The following is an 11,318-nucleotide window of genomic DNA, read 5'->3' as shown; positions in this document are numbered from 1 at the left end:
GACCTGCAATGATCCGAGATACATGACACAAATATTATATATATATATATATATATATATAAAGTATTAAAGTTGATGTTCGAACGTGTACTACATTGATTGGATATAAAGAGAAGAGTTACAAGATATTAGGTTCTAGCAAGCTCTCATTTTGCCTGAAAATAAAAAAATAGTATTAAAGTTCAATGTGATACCATCATTTGTTTATACTCACAAGTGTCAGTATACTCACAATTGGACAAATTAAAATAAGAACTACTCAGAAATTTTCCCAAAATTCTCTCAAGCACAATCGCCCGTTTACACCTTTCTATCCTCCATCTCCAAATTTTTGTCCCTCGACTCCTATCACCTGACTACAGTTGCCCGACTTCCTTCTATAACTTTGTAATCTTTAGTCAAACTATTTTTTTTCTTACAAAATTTAGTATATGAGATTATGAGTATATATGTTCTGATATTTGTGATTTTCAATGATAACAGAAGATATGGTTATTTTATAAATATGAAATTATAGTTTAAAAATAGATCAAAACAATCCAATATTAAAGTGTCACAAAGAAATTTTTTCATCTAATTTGAATCTCGATACAATTATATAAGAAATCTTCCAAATCTAAATTCAAGATCATATAGGGCCCTAGGTTCAACAACTTTGTAGTTAAACTGACGATCTCAACAAGAGGAACCAAATGATTTCAAAGTTGGGTCAATTCATGTTTAATCAAGCACAAATCAAGCAATTGAAGCATAGTTAAAGTTTTTAGATCTCTAATTGAATAGTCAAATGAACTCCAAATTTGATATATTTATAGTCAAATCAAGCATCTCGATGAGAGGAATCCAACGAGTCTAAGATCACTCAATTCTGAGGTTATTAAGATAGTCCAAACAAAAAAAAACTTATAAGTAGTCCCCTCTCTCCACTTAAGGGAAAAATCTGGAGAAGAGACGACAAGAAGAAGAGGAGTTCTGGAGCCCATTCTGAGAAAAGCCTCAATGACTTCGTAACGGTCAACCATCGTTGACTAATACATTTCAGTTGCCATCGAACATTGTCGTCCTTTACTACGTGCCACCAACGAAACTTATTTGCAAACAACGTAGTCCAAATACAACCATTGCGCCTACACTTGTATTTAAGACCCAGCAAGTAACCACTGGCCTCTATAGCTTTCAACCACAATTAATCATTGCCCGTCAGCCACAATCACCACCACCAATGAACACCGTCCACACCCACCCGCCATCGGCTATTGGCGATCCCTATTTGCAAATGTTTTAGTCTTAATATGAGCCATGTGCCTAACATATGTATTGAATATTTGATGATAACTACCAGCATCAGCAGCCACCAACAACAACATAGATCACCACTCGTCACCATTGTCGACCACCATCGTCAACCACCAACCACCGGCGACCCTTGTTTGCAAACACCGTAGTCCAAAGATGATCGTTGAAACTAATATTTGTATCAAAGATTCGACGATAACCATCAATATTCGTACTCGCCAATCACAATTGAATTAAGCCAATCAGTGGACATCGACCATTGCTAGCTGTCATTCTTTGTTGTCACTGACAACCCTTATTTGCAGACTTAGTTTGAAAACCATTGTTGTGTCTAACACTATTAGTAAAGAATCAATGAGTAAACATCAACCTTTGTAATCGCTAACTGCCATCGACCACCACCCTTCTTCCACCTTCGACAACTATTGGCCATCACCGCCTACCACGCCCACTACCAGCCATTGACTACTACTATTTGCAAATGTCATAGTTTGAAAACAACCATTGTGTCTAACACCTATATTGAAGTTCCAATGAATATCCACCAGCCCTCCGTACCACCTATCATCATTGACTACCACCGTCAACCATCATCAACCATTACCGACAGTCACCGCCTTTAGCCACTAACCACTGATCGCTGAAGACCACTACTTAACTTCAATGCTTTAGTTATATTCTCTTTTGAAACCTTAGTTTCATTCATCGTTGTTGCAATCATGTTACCCTTAATCGTGTTCATGATTTTCTGCTCAATCTTGTATGATCACTTCAGTTTAACATCATCTATCATCATAATCTTCTTTGAACTTCTTCATTGAAACCTTTATTTAAAGAACCTTTTTAAGGATCATACTTTATTTTCTAGACATATAATGAACTCTTAAGCTCACAAATTATCAAAACCTTAATTTTTTTTTTATTTCAACATCCTTTACAATGTATTTCTGCCTTACTTCCATGAAAAGTAATTTTTTTTCTAATATTTAAATGCATTTCAAAATTTTATCACCCATTTATTTAGAGATAGCCAATAGTCTTGTTAAATGGTCCAACATTTTTTGAAATCTTCATTTATAGGGCTTAAAAATCACCTCAAAGAGCTTGGAGGTGGTGTAGATTTTAACATGTTTTGTGTAAAAATAAGCAGCATAATGATGAGAACATATTTTCTCGTAGAGACTAAACACAACCCAAAATTGCTAATTAATAATATATGTATATTAGTTTTGGTATTAAGAAAACTTTATAAAATAGGATGAACCGTAAGAAAATTAAATAAAAAGAAAATTTTGAAGCTGGTTTTTGTTGCGAATGTAGAAACCGGTTCACTGCTCAAATTGACATTTTCTCATGTTTGACACCAAATTGGATTTTATACTCGAAATTAATTGTTAAATTAATTATTATTAATTTCTTCTATGATTTGCTGCAGAAGAGAAAAATAAATAATTAATGAGTTTCATTAATTATTTGATTAATTTCTTAATGTGTCTAATGACATGTTAGAATTAATAAATATGCATGCTAACTCCCTTTGTTATCTCTCTCGAGATTTGGTTTCCCAGACATCTCTCTTCGGCATTAGTAGCTTTCCAAGTTCTTCTTCTGGTGTGCTTCGATTTGGTAGAGAGAGAGAAGGCGAGGAGAGATAAGAGAGAGAAATTCTTTCTTGTGATCGTCGACGTGATCGATGGGTGATTCCTCGAAGTAATAAAATCCTCTGCAGCTCCGAAGACGTAAGCAATTTGCCGAACCACGCAAATCTGTGTTTCCGCTGTGTTTTTTCTTTTGTGATTTTTCTCGATACGGTTTTTCGCTTTAGTTTCATCGTTTTTCACAACAGTTTTGATGATTTTCTGTGTAAAATTTTATTAACAATAAGACTACAAAGGAGTGATGAAAGGCCAATGTATATCAAAAACATAACTTGTGCAAACGAAAAATCCTAAAGGACCTCACCGTCCAATTAAGCTCAGCATGTGCATTAGTGATTACAATCAAGTAATCCAAAAAGTGAAGCAAAAAAGGAGATAAGAAATAAATTTGGAGGAAATACCCTAAATCCAACATTGTAATCAATGAAGCATATACGGATTGTAGCCAAAACTTATACTGATGCTAATTAAGCCATAAGCCTATAATCCCACGGCCCCATCAACAATTCATTTAAATGTGTTTATCCAAGTTACATAATTAGTTATCCAAAATTGAAAATGTTTAATTAATGGAATAATCTCAAACAGAGTTCACGTCATATAAACATATGTCCATCACAGATTAAGAGATGTTGGTCTTTTAATTATAATCTAAATTTAAGAATCTCATTCATGATTATGAGAATTTACCAAATCAATTTAATTAATGGTTAATAAACCAAACTAAATTAAGCATAAGATAAAGTAGAAATCAAATTTAGGATGAATTATAAATAATAAAGAAGTGATTAGCAATCAAATTTTATATTAAGGTTGTCTTATGCCTATAAAAAGGCTTAATTCATAAATCATATACAATTTTTTAAATGCCATCAACACAAGAAATTTAAAAAGAAAAACAAAAATTGTAATTGAATCATCGCTTCCTATTTATTCGTAGTTGAGCCAACATATATCACTTTTTCAACTTTCTCCTCAAAATTTTTCTTTGCTCAAGATCGACAAAAAGAAAACTACCCCTTTAGAAACACAGAGTAGTCATCTTTAAAGGCCAAAATGGCACAAGCAAAACAAAGAAGTTTTCATAAACTAAATTTGATACCATAACATCCATGTGCTAGGGAGGTAGCATGAGGCACAGTTTGTTTAGTAATTACTACCATAATATAGTGCCTAGACATCATGTTGAGGCAAAATTAGTTCATCATTCATTTTTGATAGCTCTATATCCCATCGCATGGGTGTCTAGTGCTTCACGTATATAACCTTTAGATACTAAAACAATCACTACATGAAAAAGCATTATAACTGACACCAAAACCAATGACTCAGATTTTCGTCAATAATAATATCCTATTGGTTTTACAACAGCTTATGTGTTGAGTAATTTTCGATGGTATAATAACAATACGTACCATCGATTATGAATAGTAGATTATTTTTTAAAGGTTTTAATTATAACCAATGCAATGCACCGTTGATTATAAGCATATAATAACAAACGACCACATGCCGTTAGTTATTTATGAACCCACCATTTAGAAGGACGTTAACCGACGAGCTTTTTTAGTAACCAACAGTTAATGTCATCGGTATTAATGTTAATAATTGACGGATTTGAAGTCATTTATAAGCCTTTAGAAAGAATCCTTTATACTGTTGAAATTCGTTACACCCTCGAACTTGCCCTAATCCTCTAACCTCTCTCGGTCTCTCCCTCTCCCTCATGCCCTAACCCTCTCCTCCCCTCCCCTCTCCCGATGACCCCATCTCTGGTGACTCCATCTTCGGCGACTCACCCGCTCTGACGCTCAAAGGTTTGGTTGGATGCTCTTAATGAACATTGAAATGAGGATGTACCTTGAGCTCCTTAGATATCTCAAGTATAGTTTTCTAGGTGATAGTGATGGCTATTAGCAAATTTAATTTAGTAGGTTAAAGTGGAGGAGTATTTTGGGACTATTGTGTGATAGAAAAGTACTAGTTAGACTGAAAGAAATTTTAGAAGATGGTGGTAAGACCTGCAATGATCTATGACACAAAATGTTATCCTTTAAAAGAGAAGTATAAAAGCAAGTGTTGTCGAGATGAGAATGCTTAGGTGGGTGAGCGGCTTTACACTTAGAGATAAAATGTGAAGTGAATATGTGAAAGGGTTATTGTAGCTCCTGCGGTGGACAAAGTTAGAGAGAGTTGTCTTAGATGGTTTGATCACGTTAAATGTCGACCATCTGATGTTCCGGTTAGAAGAGTAGATGCTTTAGATTCGATTATGTTAAGAAAGGCAGAGGCATACCAAGAAAGACTTTGACATATTAAATAAAAAATGATCTTAATTTATTAGAATCAAATGAAGACCAAGAAAGACTTTGACATATTGAATAAAAAATGATCTTAGTTTATTACAGTCAAATGAAATTATGACACTCAATTTGACGCATTTGAGAAAAAATATTCATGTAGCCTATCACACTCAGTAGGATAAAGGCCTGTTATTGGTGGTGAGACCTATAAAGTCTGCGTAGAATGTTAACCTTTAAAAGAGAAGAATAAATTTAAGTTAAGTGATCTTGAGATGAGAATGCTAAGATAGAAGAGTGGTTTTACACTTAGAGACAAAATGTGAAATGTGTATAGCTGTAATAGGGTTGGTTTAGCTCTTATGTCGGACAAAATTAGAGAGACTCGTCTTAGATGGTTTGGTCACATTAAACATCAACCATGTGATGAACCGATTGTGAGAGTAGTTATTTTAGATTCAACTTATGTTAAGAAAGGCAGATGTAGACCACCTACAAAGACTTGGGCACATTGTATAAAAAATGTCTTAATTTATTAGAATTAAATGAAGATATAACACTCAATATGACATAATGGAGAAAAAGGATTCATATAGCTGAACCCACTTAGTGGGTTAAATGCTTATTGTTGTTGGTGGTGAGACCTGCAATGTTTTATGACACAAAATATTGGTCTTAAAAGAGAAGAATAAAATTAAGTGATGTTGAAATGAGAATGCTTAAGTAGAAGAGTGTCTTTAGAAAAAATACGAAATGCATATATTCGTGATAAGGTTGGCGTAGCATTTATGGCCGACAAAATTAGAAAGACTCATCTGATGAACCGACTAAGAGAGTAGTTATTTTATATTCAACATATGTTAAGAAAGGCAGATGTAGACCACCAACAAAGACTTGAGCATATTGTATAAAAGATGATCTTAATTTATTAGAATTGAATGAAAATATGAATCTCAATAGCATGTAATGGAGAAAAGGATTTATGTAGCCGACCCCACTTAGTGAGATAAATGCTTGTTGTTGTAATTGTTGTTCTAGAGAAGCAGAACCTTGTGAGATTTAGTAAATCCTATTAAAGTCACCAAACACTTTCTCCAGATTCACCAAAACTTACTTATTAACATAGCACTTATGAACTTACTTATTAACATAGCACTTATGTAAGATTTACACCAAAACTTACTTATTAACATAGCACTTATGTAAGATTTAAGCTAAATCATGTCAAATGTTCCAACAGGTTCATAAATCTTGTTTTTGCTTGGTTTTGCCTAAAATCCAGGATTTACCAAAAGTGGTAGGAAGCTACATTTATAGAATTTAGAGAGGTTGAAGCTTGTGGGATAAATTCGTTTCAGCAAACTAATAAGTTGATTTAGTGGATTTAACAAACGAACTAAAATAATCCCTCGTAAATTAATTTTGGATTGAACATTTTTAAATCGACCTCTGAGCTAATCAAAATCGGATCATTTAACATCAAATTGATGCTAGGTATGTCGAAGAGCATAAATACATTAAGACATTGTTTTCTACTTTTATGTATTTATTTTATGAATCTAACAATTTATACAACCTCTGGAGGGAGGCTATCGACTAGAAGAAGGGCAGGGTCTACGGGTTGGGGTCTCAGGAGCCGATCTATGCTGCCTGCCCGACCTCTAGCACATCTTGTGCATTCAATTCCACTTCACAGGGGGAGGAGATGCATCGCTGCGTTGCTGCTGAGGTTGTTGCCCAGGTAGCCACCTTGAGATCAGAGATGAGGGCCGAGATTAAAGTATTGTGTTTGGAACTGCAGAAACGGAAGAAGCGAATGCGAGATGAGGGTTGGGATTATGATGATGAGGAGATGACACAGATGATGAGGAGGATGAGTAGAGGTTATTTTTGTATTTGGTTGTGTACTGAATAATTATTATTAGCAAACATTAGTTTTATTGTGCCATTGTATATAATATAATATACATACATACACACACACACACATATATATATATATATAGTAGAGGTTTTTGACGGCTTACCGACGGTCTATCGATCAAGCAACAGTTTTTCGATGGTTTGTTGAGCAAGCAACGTCTGGGTAAAGTGCTGCACTTTCGCTACGGACTGAGCCGTCGCTAAATTCCCCAGTTAACCGATGGTTTGACTGTAATTTACCTACATAACTGTGACGCTTTTTCGACGGAACTACAACACTTTTCCTACGGACGTTTTCGGCGGTTATATAACTGACGGTCAAGCTACAGTTAAATATGACATGTTTTTTAATCTATAATGATGGTTATCATGCGTCGGTTAACCGTAGTTAAATTCGTCGGTAAATGAATTACCGACAAGTGTTTTTGCTACGTCAACTTTGTCGTAGCTAATCTGTCGGTAAATATATTTCCTACACGATATTTGTAATAAACTAAATTCCTGTAAAGCACTAAAATATGACGCCTAACTGCCAAAATATATATATGGTACATTTGCTAGTCAGTCATTGTCTCCACCGAATGCTAGTCATCATATTGTTTAACAAAACATAGCTCCAAACCATGCATCATCTTATATCCCTAAACTCACTTAAATTATAAGAAAGCAAAAAGTCACATATAAAAACTCACAATAGCTCCATCACATACTATAATATAACAAAATTTGATAGATAGAACCCACTCTTAAAGAGGAGAACCCTCTTCATCTTCTTCTCTACTTTGTAAGCATTTTAGTGAATTTCAAGTTCTAGCATATATAGAGGTTAATGCAAACTCATTTATCTTCTAATAGATGCCACTCAAATTGCTTTCCTTACTTTTGTTGAGTGAAGAGGTGGTATCCACTCAAAACCTTTATTAAGTTGCTTCAATTCTAATAATTATTTAGTAAAATGCTGCAATGTCATTTGATAGAGATGAGGATAAATAGAACAACTAACACAAGATTGATAAGAAAATAAAAATAAAATTTAGAAAATTATTTAGAGTCAAATAAGTTGACTTGTCAATACAAAGCGTTCCCATGAGTATATATACATATATCATATATAGACGTCAAGGATATTCCTAGATATATACAAGACTAAATGCAGAGCTATGTCACAATTATCCCACATTCACATATATGACAATATGCTTATAATTTTATATATATTATGCGTATTTGATCCATCATAATACATTAATAAATAAATAAATAATTGAACTTTAGCACTCTATTTGACCTTTAGAATTCTGAAACTAAGATATTAACTTATGTCTAAATAGTAATCTTTTTAACTTATTGAATTAATCACAAATTGTAAAAACTAATTAAACTTAAAAATAACTAAAGATTTCTCATGTTTTTTTTTAAAATGACTAAAAATAAACTAATATAATATAATATAATAGCAATAATAATAATAATAATAATTATTATTATTATTATTATTATTATTATTATAACAATAAATGTGAATCTAAATCATTTTTTAAGCGCTAAACTCCAAGGTTTTTAAAATAAATTAAAAATACTTTGTAAGAAGAACTGAGCTTGTAATTTCTAAATAAACAAGGATACGAAAGAGCATTATCCAGTGATCATATTCTCGAACAAGATGGCTCACAGTTTCCAAAAACTAAGCATTTATTAATTTTCTATAAAGAGACTACAAGCATTGGCATCTAACTTGTGCTCAACAGATGACAATATTGAAGAAAATGAGGACATATATGCAAACATAGGAAAAAAAAATGAATTAACATAATTTAAGAAAAATAATTAATCTAATCAATATCACCTAAAAATATATAAAAGAAAAAGTTGAGAACAGGGGCAGCAATATAAATTAGCAATCATTAAAATCATTATATTCTTCTTTGTTCATTCCTTCCCAAGCAAAAGTAGTTCAATAAAATCCATAAAATTAAGAAAAAAAGCCCCAAAAATATTATTTCCTAATGACATTAAAACAGACAAGCTAAGAATCTCAACCTTCTCCATGTAATTTATTCCCTAATTGGATCTTAACCACTTAACAAGCCTTAAATTCTTCCTTCCCCTCTCATCTTCTTTTCCTCAAGTGGCTCCTACTCCAAGAAAATCTATGAAAGTTGGTGAAGGAGTGATGGATCTTTCACTATATCCATGGCTTCCATCCCTTCTATTTACCTCAACTCCAGTAGAATGCCCAGCTGTATCTCCTGAACAAGATGATGAAACCATTGAGGAATTGTAGGGTAGAGCTCCAGATGATTGATGCATTGCAAACAAAATAGATGCTTGATGGGTATAAGACTTCATCTCATGATCGTTCAGCCTGAACATATCTGTCCTCTCTTGATCTCTGTGGCCTGCAAAAAGTTTTGCGTGAGCTTCTAAAACTTATGATTGCTTTCCATTAATTTAATGCCAAGCAAAGTTATGAACTTTTCTTATAGGTTTTATAAGAATAGATTCAGTCGTAGGCTAGAGCTTGCCTTACAGTTTTTCATGCCATTTTAAGCCAGTTTCACATGGATATCAATGGCGAAATATTAAAAATATTTATATATATGCCACGCTAGTCTATATTTGTTGAGAAAAAATGTTTAGATATATAGAAACGAGAAAAGACCACACAAGAGCAACAGAGGGGGTTCACATGTACTGTGTATTCAATGTTGCAGATGGAACAATATATGCACGTAATTTTATGTCAGAGTGGCAAGGCCAAGTCAGAGATATCAAAAAATTCACAACCAGAGTAGAACCAATAAGAAGAGACAAGAAAATTATGGCAGTATTAAAGTAATGGCAGATGGATACAGTACTGGTAGAAATAAAAGAGAAGATATGTTGCAAGAGAAGAAAGTTAACATACCAGAAATTATGCAATCAGAGGGCTTTTGCCTTAAGGAGGCCATTCCACCATTCGGTATGAGATGAGGAGGGCTTGAACCAACAATGGAAGAAGGAAAATGGAAGGGAGGAAGAGGTCTAGAAGATGCAGTGATTTCTTCAAGCCTTAAGTGCATGGCTTGGTTTAGTTTCCTCCTCCTGTGAGCAGAGGACTGCTCCCTGTACTTCCTGGCCATGATTACATGCCAGTGATTCTTAACTGCATTATCAGTTCTACCTGGAAAGACCCTTGCAATCATAGCCCATTTGTTGCCATAAAGTCTGTGAGCAGCCATGAGTTTCTCTTCTTCTTCTTCAGTGAAAGCACTTCTGTTAATCCTTGGATCCAGTTGATTGAACCATCTAAGCCGGCAGCTTTTTCCTGTATAGAAAACAAAAATAAAAACCTAAGTCACAAAACAAAATGAATTGATAACTAGTGTGATTTAATAAAAAAGAACCTGATCTTCCTTCAAGCTTCTCTGCTATGAGATTCCAGTTCTGTGGACCATACATGGAAACAAGTTCTTTAAGCTTGGAGTCCTCCGCTGGTCTCCAGTGACCTCTTGCAGTGAGCTTAGACTGCCCACTGCTGTCCGTTGTGTTCTCACCTCCTCCATCTCTGCTGATTTCCTCCTCTGCAACTGAAATGATGTGCTTTTCTCCGAACACTTCAGTTGTTTCAGAGCATGCAGGGAAGGGAAATGGTTTGTGTGTTGAGTGAGAGGTAGAAGGGTTAATGGAGAGGGAAATCATTTGTGAAAAAATGGATTTTGGGGAGGAAGGAGGGTGGGACATGACAAGCTGAGGTTGAGCTTGGTTGAATCTGTTTGCCATACCATGAGCAGTGCCACTGCAGTGATCCAGGGCCATGCCAAGAGGGAATGGAAAATGAGAAACGGAAGAAAAAGATGGGAGCGAAGGAGGAGAGTTTTACTCCTAATAAAAATAAAAATAAAAACCTAGGGTAGGGGAAGTCTTCTTATCTTTCACAAATCACTAGCCTGACTCTCGCCTAGCTCTTTCCATAACCTCCCATCCACCCCTATATACACGAGTCCAAATTCTTGTAACGTGTGGAGAAAATATTACATTTACTTAGCGTGAATCGTATTATATTGTGGGCTTGATGACATGGTGCTATTCACCTCATCATCTTCATATTCTTTAGTCTCTCAAATATGTCCAATAAAAAATGAAAATGAGAACTTTAATC

The 11,318-nt window shown here is 34.3% G+C and overlaps 1 protein-coding gene across 1 annotated transcript; it reads right to left on the bottom strand.

Annotated features, from left to right (window-relative positions):
• Positions 1 to 9,117: 9,117 nt before the first annotated feature.
• On the bottom strand, positions 9,118 to 11,105 carry LOC110018625 (transcriptional activator Myb-like). Its single transcript, XM_020715987.1, has 3 exons — positions 10,564 to 11,105; positions 10,086 to 10,484; positions 9,118 to 9,576 (listed from the first exon to the last, which is right to left on the bottom strand). Exons 1-3 carry the CDS (start codon positions 10,973 to 10,975, stop codon positions 9,302 to 9,304), a joined length of 1,086 nt encoding a protein of 361 aa, XP_020571646.1. The 5' UTR covers positions 10,976 to 11,105; the 3' UTR covers positions 9,118 to 9,301.
• Between the last annotated feature and the right edge of the window lie 213 nt (positions 11,106 to 11,318).

The sequence above is a fragment of the Phalaenopsis equestris genome, unplaced genomic scaffold, assembly GCF_001263595.1.
Source record: "Phalaenopsis equestris unplaced genomic scaffold, ASM126359v1 Scaffold000027, whole genome shotgun sequence".
Taxonomy (NCBI): domain Eukaryota; kingdom Viridiplantae; phylum Streptophyta; class Magnoliopsida; order Asparagales; family Orchidaceae; genus Phalaenopsis; species Phalaenopsis equestris.
Note: the sequence above shows the minus strand (reverse complement) of the source record. Positions and strands in the feature narration are given on the sequence as shown.

Bases quoted from the DNA above. Each gene is read 5' to 3' on its own strand.
- LOC110018625 (XM_020715987.1), bottom strand. From the start codon at position 10,975: ATGGCCCTGGATCACTGCAGTGGCACTGCTCATGGTATGGCAAACAGA. The intron at 10,485-10,563 runs GTTCTTTTTTAT...TTTTCTATACAG, and splicing joins GAAGCTTGAAGGAAGATCAG to GAAAAAGCTGCCGGCTTAGA. The intron at 9,577-10,085 runs GTATGTTAACTT...AACTTTTTGCAG, and splicing joins CTCTGATTGCATAATTTCTG to GCCACAGAGATCAAGAGAGG.